At 38.4% G+C, this 24837-nt stretch overlaps 1 protein-coding gene and 1 pseudogene across 20 annotated transcripts in view; one reads left to right on the top strand and one right to left on the bottom strand.

The window, feature by feature from the left end:
* The window catches only part of ROBO2 (roundabout guidance receptor 2), a 968715-nt gene that overhangs the window by 842024 nt on the left and 101854 nt on the right, over positions 1-24837 (top strand). For all 20 annotated transcript variants that reach the window (XM_053386472.1, XM_053386491.1, XM_053386489.1 and 17 more), the window contains 3 exons: positions 2937-3061; positions 12902-13073; positions 20171-20376. In XM_053386472.1, coding sequence (XP_053242447.1) covers positions 2937-3061; positions 12902-13073; positions 20171-20376 — 503 coding nt within the window. The remainder of the gene's footprint in view (positions 1-2936; positions 3062-12901; positions 13074-20170; positions 20377-24837) is intronic.
* Positions 13369-13511, bottom strand: LOC128413256 (uncharacterized; annotated as a pseudogene).

Genomic DNA, 24837 nt, shown 5'->3' with positions numbered 1-24837 from the left:
TGAACTGTAAGCTTTCCAAAAATAATTTTTAATTACATTTCAAAAAGGTCAGTTTTGGATTTAAATAAACCTTAATGTTGATGTTGTCGTTCTGGTTTCTTTATAAGTTACATTCCATTAAGTGCCTGAGATATAAGATTTTTATTTCTTTCTGAGTTCAGTTAGCAACCGATTAATCCCACTGTGGCAAACCTGGTTAAACATTTCAAGGCGTTATAGTTAAATGTATATATATTGATGCTACAACCATGTAGAGCTCTCATTAAATTAATTGAGTTGTCTTTTCTATTCTAATGGATTTCAAGAAAATTAGGAGTCCTGCATTTGCTACTTCCTTTTGTTTTTCCTACCTTAACAATGCAATGGTTGCTGTGACACATTTTGCTCTGCTAACTTGCAACCACCTGATTCATCTTCATCTGTTTATGACTACAGTAGGGAATAACTGAAGTGGTGCAATGCAGCTTCTGCCTGGCTGATCCATTTTTACCCTTACGCCTGAGAATTTTATTAGTATTCAGTAACACCTTTGTTATGCTAGTGATTAGTATATAAGGACCGGTGCTATTTTTCAAGAAAAACAGGGGCCAGATCTCACCATGAATGCCTCCCTTGTTCTCTTAGAATGGCAGTGACACCCACCTGAGAGGTGCTGGAATTCAGTTCTGGTGAGTTCCAGCTGGGAAAAACAGCCTGATAAGGACTGCAGAAAAAAATCATTTTAAATACTTCTAACTATTTCTTGCAGGACTGCTTTTAAAGACTCAAGACCAAAGCTTGAGCTACAAAATAACTGTATCACTTTGTGTGACCTTTAAAAGCCATTCAGTCAGGCACAAAACGACATTCCAGGGGTGGGAGGGGGAATGTTTTGCTGTTACTGTCTTGAGTAACATAAAAATGCATACAACTCCTGTCTTGCGCCTCGCTTTTAATTCCTGCTGTAGAATACAATCTTCCTCTGTAAAAACAACTCTGAACATGATGTGATTAACCTTAGGGTCCCATCCCCTCATCTCAATACCCACCTCGTACTTGGCCTGTGCTTTCTATTCATGTTCAACCATCTCATTTCCATATCAGCCAACTTGCCCTCCCAAGCTGCTATTAGCATAACAGAGCTTTAGTGTGACATTGATTGAAGCCAGCGCTTGCTGAACATAGTATCAAAGCATAATTTGCCAGAAATCAAATCTAATTTACTGTGTACAGTATTTACATTGCTTCCAAACAGTGCTTCTAGGGGGAAAGTGTCTTAGGCCTCTAATCTTAATTGTTCTTGCTGGTTGTTGTTTTAATCTTGTCTAATTCTCTGAAAAGCATGAAATATATTTTCTTTTAGAGCCATTGCCTTTAACTTGGAAATGTCAAACATAAATATTTCCTATGACCTGTTAATTTTGGACCAGAAGCAATGAATGTTAATTGCTTGATAGCAAAAAGCTTGGTTGTTACACAGGAAATATTTTTCTCAACAGGTATTGTAACATGATATATTATAGATTATTAGATATATGCAACCTAGGAAAAGCAGCATTTCCAACAGCTGTTGCAGGTTCCAAAATCACATACTTCACCTGAGTGTCTTATAAGAGTGTATGCGATATACTGATTGATACATTTAGACTTCTACTTTTATTTGTTCTTTAAACTTTTTGATCTTGGGCTATTTTATGCCTAAAGTGTCCAATCCATAAAATCAAGTTCTGGAAAGGAGCTTACGATGTTTATTATCAACAAATTGATGTATATATGCTTAATAATATAGCTGCAGTTACTGTAACAACAAAGGTGTCAAAAATTTATGTTTCAGAAGAAAGAGCAGTGCTGCCTCACGTAGTTTATGCCTATACCCATGTTTACACACACACACACACACGGACACCGTTTGGAAAATGTGCTTTCATCCTGTGTCTTCTAGATTTTTTTCACACTGTGGCTTTGCATTGTGATGTACAGTATTCTGGAGATCAAATAATATTGTTAATGTCAAGCGATGAGTAATGCTGTAGCTTTCTCCTGCTTGGTCATCTGTGGGTGTTGCTGTTTGTTAGGGACGCTTAGGAAATTAACTGACATGAAAAGTGCCATAGAGGGTAAGTGGAAAGACATTTGAAAAGCAAGGATGAGATAATCTCCCCCATTCCATTTAATTATTATTCAGTGGATTGGCTCTGCCCTGTATTCCACTATACCTGCCTTTTACTTTAACTTGGAGAATTTCTAAAATCAATCTCAGAACCGTATGCAGTTTTCAATTTGCTACTGTATTTTTTCCCCTTTACTGATTAAATGGCAGTGCACAGCACATATGCACATGATTAGAGCATCATGCAAAAAGATTCTCAATGAAACCATACATTTGCAGCAGAATTTCCTTTTGCACCATGATTTAATCAATGCAAATGTGTGCTAAATCATAGCACAAAAAAGACTATTAATATTTTTAAAAGATTGTATCTAGATCCCCATTTACAAGCTCTTTTAAACAATGTGTTCATGCATATTGGTAGCCTATAAGAATAAAAGACACAAATGGAAAACTGCAGCAAATTTTATGTATGTAAAATGTTACAAATTTACAAATGGTTAAATAAAAAATGGAAGGAATAGTGGAATATTTCCTTGCTAAACATTATTAGGTAATTTATAAAATCCTAGTATGCATTTGAGTGGAAATTTGTCAGTACCTTTATCTAAACTGTATTTTGGCACAACTCTGAATCTTGTTTTCAAAAATACTATTCCTTTGGCTTTTACACAACTTGTGGCTACTTTTCCTATCTTTAGAAAATGTGTCTTTTTTTTAATAAGTCAGAGATTATATTCTCTGGAACCAATTATAATAATTGCAGCCCTTTCCCGTTTTATATATTACATATAGCTGCAAATAATGTTTCTTTCTTAACAACATATTTTCACCTCTCACATCATAGCACCTCCACAGTTTGTGGTAAGGCCACGCGATCAGATTGTTGCTCAGGGCCGAACAGTGACCTTTCCATGTGAAACGAAGGGAAATCCCCAGCCAGCTGTGTTTTGGCAAAAAGATGGCAGCCAGGTGAGTCATCTAATGTTAATTTTATTCTTTCCCTTCTCTTTATATCATTATAGCATATACAAATGTTCTTGTGCTAAAAATGTTATTTTAAAAAGCTGAAATATTAATATTTCTTCTTTCAAATATGATGGCTGCCACTCTGTACTGGCCTTACCATTTCCACCATTGCCATGTTTCATAGAATTATAAAGTTGGAAGGGATCCCAAGGATAATCTAGTCCAGGGGTCAGCAAACTTTTTCAGCAGGGACCACTGTCCCTCAGACCTTGTGGGGGGCCGGAGTATATTTTTTGGGGGGGAAAGAACGAATTTCTATGCCCCACAAATAACCCAGAGATGCATTTTAAATAAAAGCACACATTCTACTCATGTAAAAACACCAGGCAGGCTCCACAAATAACCCAGAGATGCATTTTAAATAAAAGGACACATTCTACTCATGTAAAAACACGCTGATTCCCAGACCGTCCGCGGGCCAGATTTAGAAGGTGATTGGGCCAGATACACACACACACACACACACACACACACACACACACACACACCCGGGCCTTAGTTTGCCTACCCATGATCTAGTCCAACCCCCTGTGATGCAGGAATTACAACTAAAAAATCATCTACATAAACGCTTATGGAGTCTGAACTATGGTGAATAATTGGAAAGAAATATTGAGGTGTTTAAGCTCAATGAAAAGAATGTCCCAATCTACAGCTGATTTGAAAAAGATGAATTCCATGCTAGGAAAGGACTGAGCATGTAACTTTGCTAGAAATGTGGGAGAAAGGGGGCAATCAAAATTACCAGCAAATTGGGGAATCTTCCCTATAAGGTAAGGAGCTTTTTACTTTGGAAAAAGGTGGCTAACAAAGAGCATAATAGTGTTTTATAAAATTATGCATAATACTAAAACTTGTGGTCATCTAATGAAACGGACAGAATTTTAATAAAATGAAATATTTTCACCAACACACACATACTTTGATCTTGTGTATAACCAAGACCTGGGTGCCACTATATTAACTAAACTAAATGGTGCAACACCATTCCTGGTCAGTGGGGTGGGAAGCGGGGCTCATGAAATCAGTAAAAATTGAGTCTTCTTTCTAGTAAGATTGTATATGGGTTTGAGGGATTAGTTGTGGTGTTAGGTCAAAGAGACAGAGCAGGGATGTTGCTAGTATACTGTCTACCCTATTTTATTCCAACCTCCTTTTCTGAACTGATGGAAATACCTTCAGATGTGGTGTCAGGGAACCCCTTCACAGCTGGAGGCAAGGGGAGAGAGACACTTCTAACATCCACACCATGTCTACCTCAAATGGGCCAGCTCAAGACTTCATTATTTCTATGGTTTCCATGGCAACCATAATGTCTCAATACATCATTGACCTGACATATGTGGCTGGACATAATTTCAACTTGGTCTTTGCCAATCAAAATTCTGTTGATTTGGGGGACTTATGAGCCCATTTTCATGGATAGTTCACTCATTGGTGAGTTTGGGGTAGAATGCAGCTGCACCACTATGCGAGGGTGGGGACCCACATAAACACTTACTGAATCTAGTGGGTTCCTAAATGCTCAAGGATATTTTCCAGCTGCTGTCCAGGGTCCTGTCACAATAGGAAATGATGAGATGCTTAGAGCCAATGCTTAGAGATACAATTGCTTCTGAGTGGCACTGCAGTGGATCACACAGTTCGACTTGATGCTCTAGTGAACCGCATGTGACGATATAGGAGGGTGGCATAAATTTCAGTTGGAACCTGAACTGACAGGGGTGAGAGTCCATAATCATGGCTATGTGATGGTGGTGGCAGTGAAGAAACCCTACTTCACCACCACTATTGCATCTGCAATCATTTTTCCAAGTGGTGAATGGGCTCCCCCCCCCCATCTGCTCTGATCCCCTTGGTAGCCTGTTGTTACAATTTTGCAACACACTTTAGGGAGAAAATTGCTCAGTTTAGAACAGAGTTGGACACCACAGGTAGAGCAAGTTACCGCTATAGGACGCACTTTTTCCCCTCCAAAAATGAAGGGGAAATGTGTGTGCGTCCTATGGGGCGAATGCAGGCTTTCGCTGAAGCCTGGAGAGCGAGAGGGGTCGGTGCGTACCGACCCCTCTCGCTCTCCAGGCTTCAGGAAGATATCCGCAAGCCTTGGGAACCCGCGGGAGTTCCCGCCGGGCTCCCTAGGCTTGCGGAGAGCTGCCTGCATCCCGAAGCCTGGGGCGCTCTGAGCTCAGCGCGCCCCAGGCTTCGGGCTTCGCGCAGCTCTCCGCAAGCCGTGGGAGCCCGGCGCGACTTCGCGCTGGGCTCCCACGGCTTGCGGAGAGCTGCCTGCATCCCTGCGGATAGCAGCCTGTTCTGGGGGCTGGGGTTGGGGGAAGCTTGGGCTTCCGCCGCCCCAGCCCCGCGCCTGGGGGGGAAATAATTTTTTTCTCTATTCCCCCCCAAAAAACTAGGTGCCGGTGCGCCCTATGGGGCGAAAAATACGGTAACATGAGTTCCACTGCTGAAAGAAAAGCCATGGCTGGGGGATGTACCCTTTGAAACCATGACTACAATCATAAATTCTACTGAAGTCAGTGGAATTAAAACATCATAATTGTGAGGATCACAGCCAATATCACGCAGCCAATGTAACTAAAATATATCTAGAGACACATTAAGATCAAACATTTGTGCTGAGCATTTTTATGCAAAAAGCAGTTAAAATCACAGTATGCTAGAAGTCAGTCATTCAGCTTTTTTGAGGGATGCAGAAAACAATATCTCCACTTAGAGTAGGTTATCTGTTCTCTTGGTGGTTCTGATCTGAAACAGTTATATTGGCTCTGAGGTTGAAATGTTCATGGTATGCATGCACAGTTTTTCTGCATGCGCATTTACTTCCATATTAGGCTTTTATGAGAAAGGAAATATGTAGAGCCAAAGAATAGGAAGCCCATGCAAGACTGTGGAAAGGTCCTAGAACAGATAATCAAACAATTAGTTCATGAGCACTGAGAAATGGATTAGATTCACAAAAACAAGGCATGCCCGATGAATCTGTCTTTCTTTTGGGATAGTGTTACTGGCTTGGTGGGTCAGGGGAATGCTGTAGATGTAGCGTACCTTGATTTTAATACGGCATTTGACAAAGCTCCCAGGATATTCTTGTAGATAAGTTGGTAAAATGTGGGCTAGATTGATTGGCAAACCCCAAAGAGTGCTCACAAATTGTTCCTCATTAACCTGGCAAAAGGAGACAAATGGAATGCCACAGTGTTCTGTCCTAGGCCCTTTGTTGTTTGATGTCTTTATAGATGTCTTTGATGAAGGAATTGAGAAGCTTATCAAATTTGCAGATGAATCCAAACTTGGAGGGGTAGCTAATGTTGGAGAAGACAGAATAGGGATTCAGGATAACCAGAACTGATTGGGGAACTGGGCTGAAAATAACAAAATGATTTTCAATAGGAATAGGCAGTAATAATCCGCTGTACATATATAAAAAGGGAGACACCTGGCTTGCCAGTAGTACATGTGAAAAGGATCTAGGGGTCTTAGTTGACCACAAGCTTAACATGAGTCAACAGTGTAATGCAGCAACAAAACAAACAAATCAGCGAGCAGCGTTAATGCTATTATAGGCTGCATCGACAAAAGTATAGATTCCATCAAGGGAAGTAATAGTCCTTCTCTATTCTGCCTTTGTCAGAGCACACTTGGAGTACAACCTCCAGTTCTGGGTGCCACAATTTAAGAAGGATATTGACAAGCTGGAACATGTGCAGACGTGGCAAACCAAAATGATCATGGGTCTGGGACTTCCGGGGTGGCGCCATCGGCAATGGTGGACTCCTTCTGAACCGGAGGGACCAGCTCCGTGCGAAACGGGTCTTTTCCGCTACGGCGAAGCGGGGACCCTTTAAAAAATCACAGGCGGATGAAGCCTGTGACCATGGGACTCGGCGGGCACCTTTAGCACCCCCCCAACCCGCAAAGGAACCCATAAACGGGCTCCGAAGCGAAGAGGGGGAAGTGGCGCGGTGCTGTGAGTCTACTGCTTTTTCCGTGGAGCGAAGCCGCATAGCCGTTGCCGGAGAGCGCTGCCTTTTTCCTGGGACAATTTGGCATCTAAAGAATCACCCGTGAGTACTTAAAACTCGAACAATTGGACTTTAAATAAGGATTGGCCAGTAGAGAGGAATTGGACTTAAAATTTACTTCAATTTGGTACTGAAACGGGAAGGTCTAAACAGGAAGTCAGCCTTCCGTTTCTTTGTAGTCAAAATAAAGCAAAGACAACGTAACTAGAGCATAGAAATTCACTTTTAAAGGATTGGCTTTCATCATTTAAAATCGTGGAACCCCCCCTTCGGTAGCAGGAGAAGAAGGGGGACCTCTTTTTGGATTGTTTAAACCTGCAGAAGTGAGTTTAAAGTAAAGTAACTTTCCACCGTCCTGATCCTGGAGCGGAGTGTCAGGACTGACGTTTGAAGCTCATTGACCAGAGACAAATGTTTTTGACAGATAGCTAAAAGAAAAGTAACATAGTGACTCCATTGTTTCCTTTCGCATTTCAAAGGAACAAATATTGACTGAATATTTTTAAAAAGAAACTTTGTTGCTATTGTTCTTAAAAGAAAGAATAAACAAGTTGTCCCCCTAGAGGGAGACTGTGAAATTGTAACCAACTTCAGGAGCTTGCAGCTGTTACAGATTACAATCGTGGGAAAGGACTTGTGACCTTGCAGGACAATGTTTTCAGAAGCTCTGTTGGGTGCTTTCTGTAAAATAAATGCCCTATTGGATCAGCTAAGCCAGAAGACGGACTTGATGACTAATGCGACCAGAAATTTTGAACAGGCAGTAGGAAACTACATGGAGCCTACCCAGGAACTAAAACAGGAGTGTGCTATGACAGCACAGATGAGAGAAGAGGATACAGTTGAATCCTGGGTGTCAGAAATGGAGGGAGCTGCGGCCCTGCAGGATCATGAGCCTCTGGATTTGATAAATGAATTTGGAAAAAACCAGATTTGGAAAGATAAAGTTCGGTTTGGTTTGGAAATGGGGGGTTGGAATGACCCTCCCACGCCGGGATGTTTGGACTTTCTGAGTCCGGTAATGGGCCGTCAGATGTTTGGAGCTGTGGGGGCTTTTAATTTTGGAGGGAATCTGAAACAGGGGTTTAAATATCACATGGAGTTTAGTCTGGACTATGGAAATGGGGCTGATCTGTTGAAAAGGGTCAAAAATATTACTAAGCTGGAGTTCCTACGAGTGGAAGGAAAATATGAAGAAGAGCCGCGGAAGGGACATGGAAGAGACTTGAGGGCCTCGGATATAAGGACACCAGGTTGATGCGCTAGATAAATGGGACAAAAAGGACTGACAAAATCCGGAACCAGGAGGAAGGGACGCTGGATGAAGATTGGATTGTCTTACTTTTCTTTTTTTTATCATTAGGACTGTTTTAAAATAATTGATGAATGTTAGGAAAATGTTGAAATGGAACTACTTGGTTCTAGTAAAAATGTTTAAAGAATTAGGTTAATGATATGGTTATGAGAAGCTGGTAAAAATAAGATTTAAGTTTTAAGTTTTAAGGTTTGCTATAAGACAAGATGAAAATAGATTAAGATAATGTAAGGACAAAATATTATGAACTATGGAAAGGATTTGCTGTGATAATTATTAACCAGGATACAAGAAAGGGGAGGAGGAGGAGGTCAAAGAAAGAAGGTAATGAAAGTTAGAAATTTGAGAATGATGGATGTATTTTTTTTTCCTATTTTTCTGTTTTGTCTGTTTTTCTGTTTTTCCTTTTTTATAATTTTTTTTTAAAAAAATCTTTAATAAATATTATATAAAAACAAACAAAATGATCATGGGTCTGGAAACCAGTCTTTTCAAGGAACACTCAAAGGAGCATGTTTAGCGTGGAAAATAGGGGATTTAGAGGAGATATTATATCCATCTTCAAATATCTTAAGGGCTGAAACATGGAAGATGAAGCAACCTTTTTTCTCCTGCTCCGAAGGCTAGGACCCAAACCAATGGCTTAAAGGTACCAAAAAGGAGATTATTACTAAACATCAGAAAAAACTTTCTGACAGTAAGAGCTGTTCAACAGTGAAATGGACTTCCTCAGAAAGTGGTGGACTCTCAGAGTTTGGATGTCCATCTATCACAAATGCTATACAGTGGTATCTCGGGTTACATACACTTCAGGTTACAGACTCCGCTAACCCAGAAATAGTATCTCGGGTTAAGAACTTTGCTTCAGGATGAGAACAGAAATCGTGCTCCATTGGCGGCGCGGCAGCAGGAGGAGGTCCCATTAGCTAAAGTGGTGCTTCAGGTTAAGAACAGTTTCAGGTTAAGAACGGGCCTCCAGAACGAATTAAGTTCTTAACCCGAGGTACCACTGTAGTTGATATTCCTGCCTTGCCTGGGGTTGGACTAGATGATCCTCAGGAGCCCTTTCAACACTACAGTTCTATGATTCTTTGAGACAGCTGCAATATAAATCCACAATTACTAACATACATTAGTACTTATTTCCATTTCCTCTATCATCTCTACAGTCTAAAATATTTATAAATATCATTTCAATTGTAAGAGATTGCCTGTCAGTATTAGACACTAAATGTTGCAAGGACTTAAACTGCTTGTAATGCTTATAAGGCCCCTTTTAATCCTGTATCAGGTTTTAGCTGATTTAGGCAAAATTAAATAGAGAAAATTATAGATAACGTATTCAGCATAGGTGCCACTTACATCCTCAATGGTATAAATGCAAATAGTTGTTTCCTATTTTAAAAGAAAATACTTTGTTAATGAATTTAAACCTATACAGAATGTTAATTTTTAACTCTCCATCAATAGAAAATCATCTGTACGAGTCTGGTATTGAAGTCAAATGTATCTCCCAAGATATCTATACAAATAGCTTTCGGAAGTTACTAAGTACGACGCCTTTTGCAAGTTAAATAGCCCCATAGATTAATACTTTCACTTTTCCAGTAAAACAGTGTAATTTCACACAAATCACTGGGGTCAACAATACCCCATCATGCAAAGTAAAAAAACCCCAAAAGGTTAATAAACAGTATGTAAATTCAGCTTGGTCCCACAGTTTTGAAAACATTGTGCAATTACTTTTACATATAATAGTTGTAGAATTAAAGCAGTGCAGTAACAATGATCTGGGGATGACTATTTACAACAACAAATCCCACAGGCCTTGCAGTCGTAGCACACACTAACTGAGCAGCCTGTGCACAGTCAGCACATTTCATATCTCTTTAAGTAGGACAGACAAAATGGTTACATGAAGCAAATTGTAGCTGCATTTTTTGTCATTGCATTGTCCACAGAAGTGACACTTTCTTGGTATTTGTTGTTGTTTTTGGCGTCATAAGTAGCAGACTGTACCAGTTCCAGGGCATCTTGGCCATGTCTCTAGATTCAACTCAGGGTTTGATCAATTCTAGATCTAGCTACTAGGTAGAGCTGCAGTCTGGAATTTTCACAACATCAAAAGTTATTTAACTTCCAAACAATATATGGATTTAAGCTGGAGCACAGTTTTTTATTCAACCAGTTAATACATTTTTTAAATAAAGATAAATAATGCTCACTACTGGGGACAGGGAAACTACCTATTGATCATGCAGTGTTTGTGCCATGTTCCTTTTCATTATAATAAAAAACTGATCTGAGATTACTGCATTATTCACTGAAAAAAGGAGAATCACTGCCCTTCTCTTCGTTGGCACATAACTTACTAGTGCCTAATTTTCTTCCAAACCAAAAATGTTACTGTTATCAATTTTGGATTTGTAGGCAAGAAACTGGCAGGGTCTGGGTGTTGTGGCTTTTCAGTGTACCAAGCTGAATCAGGTTTTTCTGTGCTTGTTTCCTTACCAGTGACACACTGGTAAAAAAACCCACTAGGATGCCAGTTTTTGGTTCATGACCACCACTCTACGCCATATTGCTGGGTCATGGAAACATTATCTAAACTGTGCATGAGTGTCAGTGGATTGGGCACATTCCAGGATCCAAAGTTCGATTTCAGTGAACCCAAGGACTTTGACATGCACAATGGAATTGTTCTCTGCAAGCTCAAATTAGAGACTGCATTTCCTTTGTCGCCATTATTTGATCTTTTAGGAATTTGGGGGTATATAGGTATCCCAGCACAGGACCAAGTCAAGTTATCACCTTTTTCTGACTAGGTTGGGCAAACTCCTTCGTTTTAAATATGTATATGCTTGCTAGTTATTCTTGTTTTGCTTCGTTATGCAAAACTTAGGTACGGTCAGGTTACTGGTCAAAGCAATTTGTTTATATATATTTTAAGTGCAGTGCCATTAGATTCACTATGGAGAAAATTGCTTTGAGGGGGAAATGTAACCCCATTTTTGAAATTAAACCAAGAACTGTTAGCAAACATTTTTAAAACCTTCTTGTAAAAGGAGCTTAATAACATGGTAATGTTTATGTAAAGTGGGCTTATAGTGTCACACTTGAATCTAATAAAGTGGACATCCATCATGTTGTAATAAAGAGAAGAGCTTCTAATTAAAGTAGGACATCATTTGCAGGATTAAAGTCATTTAGCGTAATTGAAAAGTGTTAATACCCTATTTTATCCTCTTCCATTGGTATTACTTCAAGGGTAAAACATTTTAAGGTGAAAATGTGTCTTGTGTCTTTAATTGAATGTTATTACCTACTGATTGTAACATGTTGAAGCTGTTTAATTACAAACCTGCAGAATTAATTACAATATTGAGACCCAGATCCCAGAGGGTAGAGTGTTCTCTCTTTTTTGGCAAATAAATGTAACATAAAAATTGATACCTCAGTTGTTTATAATCAAACCTTGAAACATAGCTCAATGTGATTCATTATGCCCACATGTTTTTTTCTTAATTGAGCTGCAATGAAGCAACAGAGGTTAACCAGGTTAATGTTTCCATCCTAATATGAAATTTTCCAGGCTTTGTAGTGAGACATCACCCTATTTAATATTTTTAAAAGTCCAGTCACTGTATTTCATCATCAAAATCAAGAGCATTGATACTTTAGCCTTGCTTAAATTTGTATTTAACAAATAATCTGAATTTCTAGTTGTCACCTGAATTTGCCAAGGTGTCTCTCCTTCCTCATTAAGAAAACCCCTTCTCTTTTATCATGCTTCTATGGTAGTGTTGCATTCAGCTACTTACGCAAACATACTGCTATAAATTAGAAGGCATCCTTCACTTTGGACCTGTTTCTCCTTCCTCTCCTACTAAGCACAGCCAGCTGGAAGGGAGGAGAACAGTTCCCCCTGGATTTAGCCCAGTGCCAGTTTATGCATCAGCAGCTGGTCCTTTGTATTTAGTAGCCGTTTCCCTAAAGCTTGCAGTTGAGACTTCACAGAAATGTGCCAACCTGATGCCAGGGAATGTGTGCACACTTCCTTGAGCCTATTCTTTTGTAAGCAACATTTAGGCATAGTTTAACTGTAGTGAAGTAGATAGATCTGAACCAAGGATAAAGATGATAATCTGCCTTGCTGTCACTTGGTATCTTTTATTTAAACAATATACTCTACTGGTAATGTGTTTTAAATTCAGCCTTTGGACTATATACAGCATCTCGACATCCTCCCCTTAAACAGCTCACCAGCCACTTTTCTTAGCAACTCATATTGCACCCATGTCAATGAAAATAACTTTATTATTTGTGTCTATTTCTTTTTATGTGTATTGCTGTGCTCTTGGCTTACACTGCAGCATCATTGGTGATTAAATAACTTTTGCACTGAAATGGCCTGCATTGTCTTTGCAGAATCTTCTTTTTCCAAACCAGCCTCTCCAGCCCAACACCAGATATTCTGTGTCACCAACAGGGGATCTCACTATTACAAATATTCAGCGGTCTGATGCGGGCTACTACATCTGCCAAGCGCTTACCGTTGCTGGAAGCATTTTAGCGAAGGCTCAGTTGGAAGTTACAGATGGTAAGAAATTAAGATTTGTGTTATTTTCTATCTACAGCACAAAATAATTTAGAGGATCTTAGGTAACTGTGCTAAATAAATCACTTTTTGGAATATATTTTGATACCCAAGCTAACTATAAATTAAAATGCAGAAACTCTCATACCTCATTAATAGAGGCTTTTCTTACCTTTGATTTTTTAAGAAACCAACCAACAAACCCTTGAATCTTCTTTGCCACATAAGCACCTTTCTTGCAAAACTTCTAGTGACTTATTTCATTCAAGTATTCATCAATGCATTCCATCATAGAAGGTTTCCATGGCCTCACAAAATCCATATTGGTTTATTTTTTAAGGCGGGGGGGGGGGAACCTCATGAAAAAATTCCATATAAAGTATTTGAACTGATTTGGCAATGGTACTACACTTGATCTTAGCCAAAAGGTCGAGAAGCGATATATATATATAAAGCAACATCTTATAAAGACATCAAACAACAACGGGCCTAGGACAGAACCCTGTGGCATTCCACTTCTCCCCTTTTGCCAGGATAATGAGGAACAATTTGTGAGCACTCTTTGGGCTTGGTCAGTCAATCTCGCCCACATTTTACCAGCTTCTCTGCAAGAATATCTTGGCTGGCTTTTGTCATTCTTCTGCTGCTCCTAGTGATATCACTTTTTTGGTATATTTTTGTATATTTTAATTTGTATGTCTTAAATTTATTATTGTGTTTTAAATTTTGTAAGCCACCATGAAAGTATTATTGAAGTGTGGAATATAACTCCCTCAAACAAATGTACAAATAGGACATTTATGGTAGTTGAAGAGACAATGGGTGAGACACAAGCCAATGCCGTTTTCATATATGAGAATGCATTCGGTAAAAATTCATAAAATATTAATTGGTAATAATTTAACAAGATTTATACTATGTATCAGAAGAAGCTATTAATTTTACTATAAATGTTCTATGTTATTGTTATTTTTTAAAAAATAAAATAAAAGTTTTATGGAGAGGACCCTAAGTTAGTCATTCATACTCTTTCAATTTTCTTACCTGAATATTGTTACCAGTATTGTAAGGATCATCTTTGTGGAGTTTGAACTGTTAATACTACTAAACGTAATGAAACCAAAATTCCTATTTGATTAGTATTTCCTTGCATTGTAAGGCTGTAGCACTCTTCTTCTTAACTGACTCATTAACTATTTCCTGACAGACTTTGATGAATTTTCACCATTAAAAATTGTGTGTTACAAACAGACCTGCTTTTACATGCCCCTTGGAGACCTGAATGCTCCATGAAAATTTGAAAAAACGGCTAATTCTGAATAAATAATCTAGCTTTTCACAGTGCATATTCATCATGAATGACAGGTAGAGAGGTTCAGCAGCATGTTATGGTGGACGGAATATGGGTTTGATTCCTTTTCTTTGTTTTCTCAAAAGATTATAGTATTTTTATGACAAGGAAATATATTTTTTTCCTTATCCTTGTATCTTTACAAGTGTGCTACTAGTTTCTTGAGATCAAAGCCTAACCTTCACTCTGTGACCTCTTTAAGTCTCCCATTTCTTTCACTCCTGATGACAAAATGATGCATTTTCATACAATTCAAATTTACATGTAGATTAAAAGGACATTTAAAATTAATGGAAGAGCAGTATTTTCTTAAAATCTATCTGTGGTGCTGTCTGATTCAGTGCCATGGCTGTGATTGGAATAAATAGAGCACACAAATATTGGCCAAGAGGACATTGAGCTGTTAATGTTTGCACCTGCTGGTGCTGAAAAGATTTACTGCAACAGGAGCAGAAAGGAGCAAGTCAGGTTCAAGGATATCTATGATGAGAAATTCTTCCTTTCTTGAGACAGTCAAGGCTTCTGGCCTTTGTTATTCTTTAGTATTTCTCTGTAAATAAAAGAAATAACGACCTCCTTAATTTCCTTCTCTTGAAGAGTCATTAATAACAGCGCACTCTAATGCTTACTCAGAAGTAAATCTTACCCTATTCAATAAGACTGTTATGTTGCCATGCATAGGACTGTAGGCTAAGTGATGTATCTGCAGCTTAAATACACTCATATCCCATTACTATTGATTATGCATTTAATTATTTGCCATATATATATTCTTTTATTTCTTCAAGGAATTCAGAACAGCATACATGAGACTGCCTGCATTTTATTCTATTTTAATGTCTTTCTTTTTTAAAAAAAGTGGCATTATTTTTGCTGACATGAATAAAAGAGGCTGCTTTCCAGAAATGGGATATCTAGAGTCTTACTTCAGATAAAATATTGTCACACAAACATTGGTAATATTAGCCATATTTTGCTTTATTAGTTTTATGGTGTTTGGCTGCTGATATTTAGCTTTTCTTCTTAGCCCAGATTTTTTTGTATTTGGTGGTTGATGTAATACTAGAGGCAACTTATCATTTTTGTTTTGAACAGAGTTTTATTTGCTTGAAAACAATTTAAGTCCAATTGAAATGGCAGTGCAGAATGAAAACATACAATACTAGCAAGAAAAACCACCCACAAATGTTTAATTATATCATATATAGCTGTGTTTCAGTTGTTACATTTTGTAGCCCTTGTTGGAAATACTTTTAACTCAAGTGTTCATAGTGTTCATATGAGAAGAGATTAGTAGCTGTAATAAAATGTCCCAAGCTGAATGATAATTTTGCTGGTTATGGCTTGTGGCAGCAGTCTTATCTATTTGAAATTCAGATATGCTTTCTTGAAATACCTCCATATAAATACATTCACTCATGGAAAAATGAAATCATTTTTAAAAAAATTAAGACAGTCTGAATAATTTTCTTTAAAGGAAAACTAGGTAAGCACCTCAGTCTTATAATGGCACATTATGCAAATATACTAAAAGCCTCAATATACCTGTCAGCATGAGTGTAATATAGAAAATTCAATTATTAACTCTATACAGTTAAGCTTTTTCAGTGCACTTGAATATTAAAAGCCAATCTCAATTTTCTATAATTTATTCATTATTCACTGTTGTTGGCTGAATTTATTGTTGTTTTGTACCTTTTGCTCTGTAGACTTATCACTAATTGCTTGATATATAGGTAATACTTGCTTAAATATAGAGTTTTTTTAAAAGCCAACAATGTTTCCAGTATAACCATTTGAATAATTTTTCCCCTGAATGATTTGTGTACTGCTAATTTAAGTTTTAATGTACACCTTTATAATCTGCAATCTTTTTCTTCAGTCCTTCTATACTAGAATCCGTAGTGGAATATTTGGATACTAATGTAATCGAACACAAGTTTGTACACATATGACTCTGAAATTCAAGTGGCAGAAGTGGTGGAATACGCTTTAAGAACTTAAAAAGCTAGGAGTGTCAACACAGACAAAGATATGAAGCAAATATTAATTCGCTTATTTAGCTTCTTAAACATAAGCAGCTATTTTCAGAATGTCTCCAAATGCTGACAACTGCTGTGTTGAGGAAGTCCACATGTTGAATTTCTTTAGTATACATTTTAAATGTTCTGACCAAAGCTCTGGAAATTTAAAGACATTGCACAGAGGATTTACAAATTATAGTTATGAAGGCAATATAGTTGTTCACAGATCACTGGAAACCCTAAGTGTTCATTTAACCTTTAGCCTTAGTGTCATGGAAACCTGTAGTAGTCTTTCACCCATAATACCCATGAAAATGAAGATTCCTTCTGGCCAGGAGACTTTCAATTACTTTATTGATCAGTTGCATTTAAAGGATTATAATCTACTTATTTAGACAGTAAAAACTAATTAGATGTCAAAGACGCTGTCTTAAAAAATAGGATTTTAAAACACTAGCAGTGTAACCTGTCTCAAAACCAATATCTTTACAAATAACTAGAAATAAGTAGTTATCCTTATAAATCTAACTTCGTCTCTCTCTCAAAAAAACTGTAGCTGCTGCTCACCTACATAACTCATGATGGTGTAGGCTTTTTTCATATTCACTGTAATAGATTTTATGCAGGTATCCTAATGTGGGACAATGTATGCCAGGTTCAGAACATCTTTCCTAAAATGACTGTAATAGAGTTGCTCTAGTACAGGGGTGTCCAACAGGTCAATCACGATCTGTTGGTAGATCCCCATGAGGTTTTGGTAGATCGTGGTCAATCTCTTGCTCCCTTTCCTTAGCGTCGCTAAAACTGACTCCTGCCACGCCCCCTCAGCCCGCCCTCCATTGTTGTGCTGCTGTTTTGATCCATAGCAATTTTTTTGTGAGTGACTTTACCCCTTTGTCGCTTGCCTTTAACCCCCCCCCCCCAAAACGGAACTTCCCCCCAAAGCTTTTTAACCCCTTAAAAATGGGGCTTTCCTTCTCCCTAAAAATGGGGGTAGATAACTGCCAGTTTTTAATTCTGAAAGTGGATCGCAGTCTCTTGAGAGTTGGCCACCCCTGCTCTAGTAAAAAAGGGAAGTGTTTTATCCAGCTGTGCTCTTCTGATGAAAGAAATCATGTTTGATTCCTCAGAGACTTCTGTTAGTAGAAAGGGGTGTGTGGCTTTTCTCTGATTTCCTCATTCCCCTTCCAGCCCCCTGGACCCTTCCCCTCCAAAATCTGCTCAAGAAGCTAGGGAAAGTGTGGCACAAGAGACTACAGCAGAAAGGGGTTTTTTGCAAAAATTGCCCCCCACCTTTTGGCTTACAGAAGATTCTACCAGATCAAAAAGCCTTCCTTCAGCAGATGAACACATTTGGATACAACCCAAAATACAGTCGTACCTTGGTTTTCAAACAGCTTAGTTCTCGAACGTTTTGTCTCCCAAACGCCACAAACCCAGAAGTGACTGTTCTGGCTTGTGAACTATTTTTTGGAAGCCAAACGTCCAATGGGGCTTCCGTGGCTTCCGTTTGGCTGCAGGAGCTTCCTGCCGCCAATCCCAAGCCGCACTTTAGTTTCCAAACGTTTTGGAAGTCGAACGGACTTCCGGAACAGATTCCGTTCACCTTCCAAGTATGTCTGTAAATATTTATATTAAAATGTTTCATTTAAGCAAAGCAGAGTAGCCTAATACTGTGTGTTGTGAATGAATGGATAGGTCAGGATAGCAGACAACAGCTGTTTGCTAACACATGTAGCATTGATGAAGTAGAGAGAGATGGATTGGCCTAAGCCATTTTGCTGCACAAGATTACACCCTACCCCCCCCCCCTCACCATTCCCATTCACAGAAACTCACTGGACTGGCAGGCAGTTTCAATTTTGGCAACAGTGTGGCATCTTCCACTGTACCTGAAAATGTGTTCTAGAGGTTCCATAGCATACAGTTCAGCACAAACAAGTCTGAACTCCAGAATGGCCAGGGAAGTCAAGAGCAAATGGCAAGGGAGCCTACTTCTGCTTCTTTCAAGCTTCATCTGCCTGAGGCAATTGCTTCACTCTGCTTAATGGTGGTCTAGCCCTGAGGGGTATGTTGCTCTGTGTGTGAGAGAGAGATAATTTTTGATTTATTTTAAAACTTCTATGCCACCTACCCTCAACCCAAATCAGAAATTCATGCAATTTTGTTACACTAAGTGATGATTTGCATCCTACTGCTGCTGCCTTAGATTTCTGAATCTTGAATTCTGATTCTATCTAGATAATATGGGCATTTATGTAATTGGGGGAGTTTAACAATAGCTATAGCTATAATTATATTAACACTGGGGAACAATATAATTTCATTTCAGTAGGATGATGTTTGTCATTTCAGTTAGGTAGGAGGAAAAAGCTATACCCCATTTAACAGATGGCACGGGAATGCATTCAGCAGCAGAATTATTTATGAAAAACTGTTTTTGCAAGAAAAGTGAACATGAGCATCTACTTCGTATTTGAGATGTCCCACTGGTAGCAGACTGAAGCATATATGCAGCCATGCGCTTATAAGTCACAGAGTCACTTTATAAAGTAACTCAAGCAAAAAAATGTGTATAAGAGAAGGATTAGAGTTCATAGTTTTAAAGTGGGATAGAAAGATTTTATGTATATGCAGTTAGTTTGATTAAACATGAATTGTTCCTCAATAGAGAGGAATTCAGTCAATTAACTGATTGAAAAGTTAATTTTTTTGTGTTACACACAAAAATTACATTTCTGCTGGGATGTATACACTGAAGAATAACTAGACTTAATCAACTATTCATTCATCGTGAAGCATGGGAAGGGAGGGTGAGCCCAAAAGCAGTACACATACTCTGAAGTGTATTAGTAATACCTTTATTGGTTATAGCTCATAACATTTGGTGTAACATAGGTCAAAAAACCAGTCATCAGGAAGCCTGGCTGCTGGTCAAGATCACAGTCCCGGCCTATATACTGGGATAATGTTGCTGGAACTGACAGGTATCTCAGGCTTATACTTCCGTAAACCAGTGATGCAGGCCCAACATGGCAGTTGGGCCATCCCCTGATCATTGGTAGGAAACAAAGTGACTTATGAAGATACCTTATGGGAAATCACATTTTTAGAGGAATGGGGAGACCACCGCTCAGTTACCTCTGCTGTGGATCAGAAGCTGGGGCTGGGCTACCTATTTATAGCCTTAGAGCAGATCAGTGGGGGAAAGTAACCCTTCATGGCTATTTCAGGGCCCTACCCCCAGAAGCCACCTAATTAACTGCTGGAGTCTGGGCTCAAGACACAGCATATTCATATGCCAAATGATTCAGAATTTTCTCCCAGCCTTCCTTTAAGAATTCAAGAATCTCAGTGAGTCACTCAGTGTTCTCCTTTTCATGGTTAGTTGCCTGTCTATCTATCTATCTATCTGTCTATCTATCATCTATCTATCTATCTATCTATCTATCTATCTATATCTATCTATCATCTATCTATCTATCATCTATCTATCTATCTATCCATCTATCTATCATCTATGTATCTAGCTATCTAGCTATTCTCTTCTCTCTCTCTCTCTCTCTCTCTCTCTCTCTTTCTCTGTCTTACAACAATACCAAAGTTTCACTCTTTGAAAAATGTTTCTCAGGATGTTGGAATCTGTACTTTGTCACAAATGTGACATGATAAACAGGATTTTTACTATTACAAGATGTATTTCTATTACTTTTGTTTTTATTCAGTTTTAACAGACAGGCCGCCACCCATCATTCTTCAAGGGCCTGTGAACCAGACATTGGCAATAGATGGAACAGCTTTGCTAAAGTGCAAAGCTACTGGTGACCCCATGCCTGTTATCAGCTGGTTAAGAGAAGGATTCACTTTCCTGGGCAGAGATCCAAGGGCATCTATGCAGGACCAAGGAACCTTGCAAATCAAACCTTTACGAGTGAGTGTGATATGTTATGATAACATGTTTACTACTCTGTAATCGGGAGATTTAGTTAATTAAGACCATTTAATTATTTACTGATAGTAATTCAAGTACTCACGTACTTACCTGTTTTGTGGATAGTGACTGTAAACTTGCTGTCATTAAAACAGTGAGAAAAGTCTGATCGTGCAAGAGGGATTAACAGTTTTCAATTCAGGCACAACTTAGGGGGGCATTCAGCTAAACTGAGCTACTGAGACCACTGGTGCCTTCAGCAATAACGGTGAATCAAAGAGCACCTCCAGACTGTGTGCTGGCTCCTCAAGAGGTAGTACAACCGCTCTTTAAGAGTGGCATGCATTGCTCCCTTGTGTAAAAAAACAGGTGCACCAAACACTGAACCTATCCAGTCAACTGACTAATGGTCTATTGATAAGGGATCTGGAGGGTGAATGGTTGAAAATTACTCTGTCCACATTCAAGCCGCAGTAGCTGAAACTAAACCTGAACATAAAGCTGAACATAAACCAAGTCAGATGGTGCATTCAACACTTTGTTTGGACTTGCTACAGCAATGGTTTTCAAGCCCAAGCTATTTTAGCTTCAAAGTGCCTAGCAAATTTATCACAGCAGGCCTCCAAGGTTTCCAGAATCTTGTTTGCTGAGATAGCTGCTAACTACCATGTGTTTGGTTGGTTCACAACAAGTTCTATTACATTTATTCTCTAGTCACCATCCCACTTGCTTCATTGCCTGAACTGAGCTATGCAACTCTGGAGAGGGCCTGCAGGGGCATATGTGCTGATGGCGCAGTGTATCTTGTCATTCCTCAGTGAGACCACAGCTCCAACAGGATTGTCATCTCTGGTTGCTGGGAAATCCCTCAGAGAATTCAAGGATCCCTAAAATTCCATAATATTAGCAGTTATTTACCACAAATGTTTACCATATTTAAAGTTTGCCGTTTGTTACCCCAACACAGTTTCAGATCCTGGTTAAATGTGAAGCCAATTATAATTAATATGTGAAGCTAATCATAATTAATGTAGGTGTTCCCAAATTGCCTAGCTATGGCTACAGTGTATATAAAGATAATGTGCTTGAGGGGCTGCAGCAATATTTATTTTTTTTGGCTGAATCTTGATTTGTTTACTGTGCTTAGTAGCAAAGCAGTGTCATGTATAAAAGGAAGAAGAGGATGAACCCATTGTTTTTGCCTTCTGCTCAGCAAATTCAGGGCAAAATTTAAATCCTATTCAGATGGATGCTGTATAAAAGATAGCATCAGTTTTATCACACTGCAGTGGAAGATAGAATTATGTTTTATATTTAAGGCTATCCTTCTGTCTGCTGTGTTCCATGTATATGCTGTGTGGTTGGTAATTGTTGTATACCTAGTGGCAAATAAATTATATTGGATACAATTTTAAAGACCTAAATATACACACCTATAAAACTCAGAAAGGTAAGTATAGTTACTGCATGTACAGTTAAAATGTTAGTGCAAGTACTCTTTAGTTGTGTCAGCAGTAGTGCTAACACTTAATTTTATTATCACTCATTCCCTTTCCCATCTCATAAATAGGCAGCTTTAGTGTACAACAAAAAACACCAAAAAAATCAAAGGCTATTTTGTTTCCTGCCACCATCTCATCAGTGCTCGTAAATGAATTGTTAACCTCCTTGGAACAAAATGGAATTTATTAAAAAATGTATGCTAGCTTTCCTTGAGTAAACAATTTATCCTCTCTCTCAAGGCTAAAGGCAGGTTTGGGCCATGAAGGTTAATGCGTTTTTACTGTACAGCTGGATTAAAAAATGCGCTTGAATAGTCAAGATTCCCCAGTAGTGTTAGAAAGCAGCAATTAAAGGTGGGAGCTTGGTGATTTCAAACAAACTTTCAGAGCACTGATGATGAGCTTCTGGTGAGAATACACATGCCAGAAGCTTGTGGGATCCCAGCCTGCATCCAGCTATGGAAGCAGCTAAATGTGTGTTCAGTCATGCAAGTCCATTAATCGCTTTGTTAGAGACACATGAGCTATACAGAAGACTAAAATAATAATTTTAAAAAAGATTCCCATTTAAAAATGGAAGAGAATATCAACAAAAGTGTGAATAGTTTTAACATTCATGTTCAGCCAGAAAAATATGAGAAAAATTGGTGATCGTGAAATATTAGTTAAACAAATGTGGATATATTTGTACCACAAGGTTTAAATTTTCCCTTAACCATCCATCTGTAGAAAAATTAACTGCACGAATCCATTTTGGGGTTAAATCCTATCGGGGGGGAAGGTGGGGGCATAAATAAATATAATTATTTTAATAATGATGCTTCAAGAAACCCATACAAATATGGTGGAAGTTATTAACATTCACTATTTGCAATTTTTCAGAAAGCACAGCTTTATTGAGCATTTTCTAGTAAAACAATATAGATACACATAAGTCACCTGGAGCACCAATACAGCCCAATTTAGAGTAACAAAAGCCTACACGTGTGCAAAGTCTGTATGGAGACTTTTGAACATTACACAAATTGTTGTATTAGCTTACGTATAACAGTTGTACAACTATAAAAGTGCAATAATACTGAGTTGAGAATTCCCAGTAACAATGACAACAAATATTGCAAACTGTGCGACCATACTACTTGAGCAATCTTGCAAAATCCAAAACTGAACACATAGGACAGACAAAATGGTTACATGAAGTGTTTTGATTTTCTCTAATTTTGTCAACCACAGAGACACCTATACTTTGATTGATATCTGCCATGCCAGACCCTATCATTTTTGAGGCTTCCACTCCTGATGTCACTGGCAGTCTGGACATGTGCCTAGACTCAGCCCAGGAGTCAATTGATTCTAGTTGTAAGCCTACTTGGAAGAGACATAATTGGGGTTGGTCACACACCATAGTGGGTAGTTCAACTTCCAAACAATAAATGCATTCAAGTAGGCAGTGTCTACCATATTAAAAAACAAACACTGACCACCTATTGTTCATGCATTTGGAAGTGTATATGGAGGACATTTGTTACAGGTGTTCACTGCACCTGAGAATGATCTCAGACTTGGATTTCTGCTGTGAGATTGCTGTGCTAAACACTGAAGAAATAAGAACCACTGAAGAGAAACGAGGTAGAAGATGGATAAAAAGACTGGATTAAACTAGCATGCAATGTTGTATATTTTCCCATTAAAACAATTTTTAACATGTAATTTCCTTTCCTGGAAAATGTGTTAGAGATACATATCTTTTAGTGAAAGTTCATGAAAGTATATCAAAACAATTATAATGGTAGTGAATATAAAAAAATGGACTGTTTGGTCTTCTGGTGAAAAATGGTATCTGTGGAAGCTTTAATAATAATAATAAGCTTATGTTTTTAAAGATGTAGATATCATTATTTTTTTTCCTGTGCTAAGGGATAATTAATCAAGTCAAATAGACAAGAAGGGTTTGCTCCTTTGCTATTGCCTTCTGGAGTTGGAACACATAGGGTCAGGCAGTCCCAAAACAAGAATGAGGGCTTAAATGACACAATTAAGGGATATATCAAACTTGGATTCTACAGTGTTCTTCTTCAGTGTTCTACAGTCTCTTGGATTCTACAGTGTCCTTCTTTTCCACCACAGATATCTACACAAACTCTATCAGACACCATTTCTGTTAGGAGCTATGATAAAAAACCAGATGTTCCTCACAATGTGTGTCCCAATGCCAAGACTGTCTAGCTATTCCGCTGCTTTCGGTGAAATGCACATATCATTTCAATGTGCATTCAGATGTGGATCCTGTCCTTCAATTCCATTGCTTTAAATAGAATGTTTCTTCAAATGCACATTCAGTAATGATTATTAATCCTTCTGTCCAACTTCATTTATGCAAGAGTTTCTTCATCCTGTCACCATCACCGTCCCCCATGTCAAACTACAAAAGAATTTGCAGAGGCAACCTGCAATAATTTCTGCACTTAATGGGAATTTAACTGCATAGAGTACTGACATAAGGAGGGCATGCATCAGCAGTACAATAAATGAGTTGAAAATTAAATATTTCTGATTACTGCTGTAGTTGCACTGGTATGGTAACCTGACCTTTTTTCTTGGCCTAATCTGGCTCCCTGTGGGTATAACATCAGTGCCTGGTACCACTGACCAAGTGGCTGCAGCTTTCACCCAAAGCATTGTTTACATGCAGTGCAAAGCAAAGACAAAGTAAGAAGCTGCCAACACTAAGGGCCATTTGAGCAGCCACAGAGCCAGCTCATTGCCAGACACATTTGGGTTGTTTTATTTTGCTCTGCTCTAAGATCTTTTAAAAACTAAAATGAAGATAGCTGTCTACCAGTGAAGCATGTTGAAATCAGTGTTTATTTTGTGAATACTGAAACAGATTTAATTTAATAATAACAGATACATAATAGTTTGTGGGGGAAACTTGAAAATGCATCAAACAGGATTAACA

Source organism: Podarcis raffonei, chromosome 4 (genome assembly GCF_027172205.1).
Source record: "Podarcis raffonei isolate rPodRaf1 chromosome 4, rPodRaf1.pri, whole genome shotgun sequence".
NCBI lineage: Eukaryota > Metazoa > Chordata > Lepidosauria > Squamata > Lacertidae > Podarcis > Podarcis raffonei.
This window is presented reverse-complemented; position numbering and strand designations above follow the sequence as displayed.